The 4830-nt window shown below is 31.4% G+C and overlaps 1 protein-coding gene across 2 annotated transcripts; it reads left to right on the top strand.

The window, feature by feature from the left end:
* Positions 1 to 2840: 2840 nt before the first annotated feature.
* Positions 2841 to 4830, top strand: LOC104725261 (uncharacterized). 2 transcript variants are annotated; one of them, XM_010443890.3, is made up of 6 exons: positions 2841 to 3362; positions 3525 to 3659; positions 3755 to 3833; positions 3911 to 4005; positions 4191 to 4358; positions 4439 to 4830. In XM_010443890.3, the coding sequence occupies exons 1-6, from the start codon at positions 3053 to 3055 to the stop codon at positions 4597 to 4599; spliced, it is 948 nt and encodes a 315-aa protein (XP_010442192.1). In that variant the 5' UTR covers positions 2841 to 3052; the 3' UTR covers positions 4600 to 4830. The 2 variants fall into 2 exon arrangements, with proteins under 2 accessions (XP_010442192.1, XP_010442191.1); XM_010443889.3 differs by having other exon boundaries at positions 2887 to 3362; positions 4436 to 4830.

Raw genomic sequence — 4830 nt, 5'->3', positions numbered from 1 at the left:
ATTTGAGACTCTTTTGTGACTTATATCTTTCGTCGTTAATAAGTGACGTTTTCTCTCCAATTATTCTGTAGTCGTAAAATCATCACAAAGTAGTCTCATAAGAGTCGCTCTATTTTGCGACCAGAAAAATAGTCACAAACTGGAGTCCCAAATTGCAGGTTTTCTTGTAGTGTTTGGAACATCAACATATTTATACTTGTCTTGTCTTAACCTAACTCTTACACTAAACAAACTTATTTACGCATATGGGCCTTTACTACAATAATGGTCCAATGACATTTTTCCTTTAGTAACCACTAGGTTTTTATAACACAACTAATTTGATATATTTTGATAAAAGTTATATATGATTGATTACGATAATAAAATATTATCTCATAAAAAAAAATTAAAATTAGTACTAAGGAAAAAAATTAAATTTCAGATACACAATTTTTTAAAATATAAAAATCAGTTGTGTTATAAAATCAAAACTGATAAAAAATCATAAATTTAACTTGACATTCAGGCGAGGCAAATCAAACTGATGACCTCACATATCCTAAACCATTTTCTTTGACCACCAGAAAAACAAAACAATTTTATAATTATGAATTTAACTCGTTTTCATATTTAATTGATCGCCACCTATGTTTTCGTGTTTTTTACTCAATGTTTTCTTATTCTTCATATTCTTTCTTGTCATTTTCATTGTTAAATTTTGTGTTAATTGTCATCGTAACTTTTACCGTTTGGTTATTCGTTATACTCTTTTTCTTCTTCTTCCTCGTCAACTTCTTCACATTCTTCCTCTGAAAAACCTTTTGTTAGACTACCACACAACTTGTTAACCCATCAAACTCCAAGAACAAAATCATTTCTTTTCTCATAAAATCTGTGAAATTCATGATTACCAGCATAATCAACACATGCACCCAATTATTGACAATTTTATCCATATACTTATTTGGTTTTAGATCCACGCGTTTAGAAACTTCTCAAACCAAAATCCTTACTTGGTTTATAATATTTTAAAAACATAATAAAATATAATAATAATTGTAATATAAATCATATGATATATAGAAATATGAGTACACTATAAGAACATATTAATTATAAATAAATAATATTAATTATATTATATCATCAAATAATATCAACCGTATGATATTATCAGATAACCGTAACCGTATATAACAGTAACCATTTGAACTGTAACCGTATTTAAACGTAACAGTTTGTTAAACGGTTCTGGTTAAGGTTACAAAAATTTATAACCATAACCGATGGTTAATAAACCTTAACCGTGACAATCGTAACCCTGGTCATGCCTATGTATAGCTAATAAAACATGTGTGTTTGTCGTCCATCTTTCTTCTTTAAACCTCAAAATTTGACTCAAACATCAAATTAAGGTCTTGTGATGTCAATCATTTTTCCTTAGATCCAAAAATAAAAAAATTAATGAAAGAATATCAACTCATCTATAAAATCATACACAAAAATATGTTTTACAGCTCATAAGAAATAAAAAGCACAAATATAGATAAATAAGATAATTTATGTTTTGCATCAATATTTATAATATTTTAAACTTTTAAAAGGTTTCGAAATATAAAATTTGAACCTTTTAAAAAATTTCAATATTTATAATATTTTAAACTTTTAAAATTTAAAACTTATAATATTTAAAAACTTTTTAAACGTTAAGAACTTTTAAAAGTTTCAATATTTATAATATTTAAACTTTTAAATTTTTTAAATATTATAATATTTTATTGAAACTGTTTAAAGTTTTAATTTGATCAAATAAAAAACCAGATCAAACCAAATAAAACTTTTAAACTTGGATGCCTGATAAATCAAGTTTTCCTGCTCATTCGTTGTTGGAAGCATATTAATCTTATTTATACTTGTTTTGAACCATTGTCTAAAAAATTTCTAGCCGATGTGGGATATTGTGCTTAGTTTGTTTAAAATAATTCTTAATATAAAAAATTCTGGAAATTGTATAAAATGTTAATAAGTGATATGTCAAATTTCTATTGGTTGTTTAAAATCATATGTAGACGGCCTTAGGAGCTCCTACTTTTTATTAGTATAGATGTTTTTTTTCCTTTACTAAACTTAGTTTTTTAATTGATCTAGAAATCTTAGGTTATTAATTTAAATGTTTTTATTGGTATTGATTTTAAATGATGTGTCAACACCAGCTTAAATATTAAAGCTGATGTGTCATGTTCCGGTGAAAAACATACAAATTTTACTGTATTGATTGTTTATAAAATAATCGACGGTTCATAGTAATAAATTGCATGACCATGTTTAGTTGGGCAAAAGTCTTCCAACCAATAAAACTCAGTCATGCACACAAATTTAAATCAACAACATAATCCTAGCTGATTTTAACTAAACGGTTATTAATCTTTTGAAGTTTGACAATTTTATGAACAAAATAGAGACTTGATGATATAGATTGCTTTGGAAAACTAGTGATTTGGGTAAATAGATTTTAGAATTTTGGATTTTAAGAAAGATTTAGATATTTTAATTATACATTTCGGGTAATTTACCTAGAGAGATTTAAATTATTTTCTGTAATTACAAACTCTAAAACGAATTATAATTTTTTTTCTGGGACTTTATATAATAAAAAATTTAGTATTTTTAGTTTATTTTTCATAGAATTAAACAAAAATATTTCATCTCTCTACGAAGCATTTCTTCTTGTAAAACAGGTTTTTTTTAATTAATTTTACATTCATTCAAAAAAAAAAATTAGTATTTTGCAGGAGACTTTCCTATCTAAATACCATAGTAAAAATATATATTTATACATGTATAAGAGATCTTCCAAAGACAAATAAAAAATATATCTATATGTTTGTTTGTCCGTAAACAGCCCTACGAATAATCTAAAAGGTTCTGGAAGTGGAAGTAGTAATCGTGGACACAGCTTAAACCCTAAGAACCCTTTCGTTGAATAAACAAAAGAAAACGCCTTCAAGAACACAACGAAACTATCAAAAATCTCGAGATCCAGATCTCAATCACAGATCCACACTAAGCTATGAGGAGAGTCACCGGACTTGCTGCGCGAACAATCTCATCCTCCGTCGCAATCCATCCACGGCTCGCCCAATCCATGGCGATTACATCGATCTCGTCCTCCGAACCCATCACCCGAAGATTCGGCGGTCTTCCAGAGATTTCAACTCCTTCTTTTGCCGGCGGATTCGCTGGGATTGTGTTCTTCTCTGCCGCCGCCGCATCGTCTCTTGGTCAGGAAGTTCACGCAAAGGAAATGGCTCACAAGTTTAATCCTAAAGAAGTTGTTCTGTATCAGTACGAGGCTTGCCCTTTCTGTAACAAGGTTAAAGGTATATTTCTGGATCTGATCAGATTTTTGAACATTGAAATTTCATGATTCAATCATGGTTAGAGCCAGTGGTGGGCTCTTGTTGTTTGTGATTTAGTAAGATAGAGATGGTTAGCTTATATGTCTTTACTTTGCTGGTTGGACGATTGTTCATCTTCTGTAGCGTTCTTGGATTATAACAAGATTCCATACAAGATTGTTGAAGTGAATCCCATCAGTAAGAAAGAAATCAAATGGTCTGATTATAAGAAGGTGCCTATTCTTACGGTAGATGGTGAACAAATGGTTGATTCTTCAGGTTTGTTCCATGTTCTGTCTGGAACCTCTGTTCTCCTTTCCGAATTAGATGATGAGTATTAGTTTAGTTGAGTCATCTTTGGTTGTTTGGTGCAGCGATAATCGATGGCTTATTCCAGAAGATGCACCCTGAAATTTCCAAGTCTGAAGACGATGAAGAGACTAAGTGGCGCAAGTATGGTCATTTTATACTTTAGTTACTGATTTGTGTCATTACAGACCTGAGGCTGATAATGTATCCCTGTGTTATAGGTGGGTGGACAATCACCTTGTGCATCTTTTGTCACCAAACATATACAGGAATACTTCGGAGGCCCTGGAATCTTTTGATTACATCACCACACATGGTATGGTTAGAGACTAGTTTGTTTCTTCATTGTCAAAAAAAAAGACTAGTTTGTTTCTTCTTTTGTTTTGCTTTATGCTCGTCTGGGATTCCAGTTTTGGGAACATTTATTCGTCATTTGCAACTGCAGAAAGCTTTTGGAGGAATTTACTTCTTGTCTAAGTTGTAATGTTGTGCCCTGTGCAGGAAATTTCAGTTTCACTGAAAGATTAGTGGCAAAGTATGCAGGAGCAACGGCGATGTACTTTGTGTCAAAGAAACTGAAGAAGAAATATAACATTACTGATGAACGGGCTGCTCTTTATGATGCTGCTGAGACATGGGTCGATGCCTTGAAAGAGCGTCCATACCTCGGTATGTACAACTTCCGATATAATACTAAATTTAGTCTCCACTTTCTTGAGTGGTCCATGATTGTAGTTTATGATTAGCAGGTGGATCAAAACCGAACCTGGCTGATCTCGCTGTATTTGGTGTTCTGAGGCCAATAAGATACCTTCGATCGGGTAAGGATATGGTGGACAACACACGCATTGGCGAATGGTATTCTCGAATGGAGAACACGGTCGGAGAGCCTTCTAGGATCAAAGAATAAAGGATCGTTGCTCTTATCTCTAGTGATAATATGAATTTCATAACGTACGGCTGATTTCACAGCGTAACAATATTTGAAACTGTAGGACTAGAGAAGGAAAAAAAAAAAAAAAGGCGAAAGGAATAATCATCTCTTCTTATTGATGGGGGATTTTGAATATACTGTGACATGCTTTGTTTTGTTTGGTCACTGTTGCTATTGGTAAAAGTGGGTTCTTTGATTTCTTTCATA

The sequence above is a fragment of the Camelina sativa genome, chromosome 11 (assembly GCF_030686135.1).
Source record: "Camelina sativa cultivar CO46 ecotype springtype chromosome 11, ASM3068613v1".
In the NCBI taxonomy this organism is placed as follows: Eukaryota; Viridiplantae; Streptophyta; class Magnoliopsida; order Brassicales; family Brassicaceae; genus Camelina; species Camelina sativa.
This window is presented reverse-complemented; position numbering and strand designations above follow the sequence as displayed.

Excerpts from the sequence above, each read along its gene's own strand:
- LOC104725261 (XM_010443889.3), top strand. The coding sequence starts at position 3,053 with ATGAGGAGAGTCACCGGACTTGCTGCGCGAACAATCTCATCCTCCGTC. Across the intron at positions 3,834-3,910 it reads GAAGAGACTAAGTGGCGCAA|GTGGGTGGACAATCACCTTG; the intron begins GTATGGTCATTT and ends CCTGTGTTATAG. Across the intron at positions 4,006-4,190 it reads TGATTACATCACCACACATG|GAAATTTCAGTTTCACTGAA; the intron begins GTATGGTTAGAG and ends TGCCCTGTGCAG.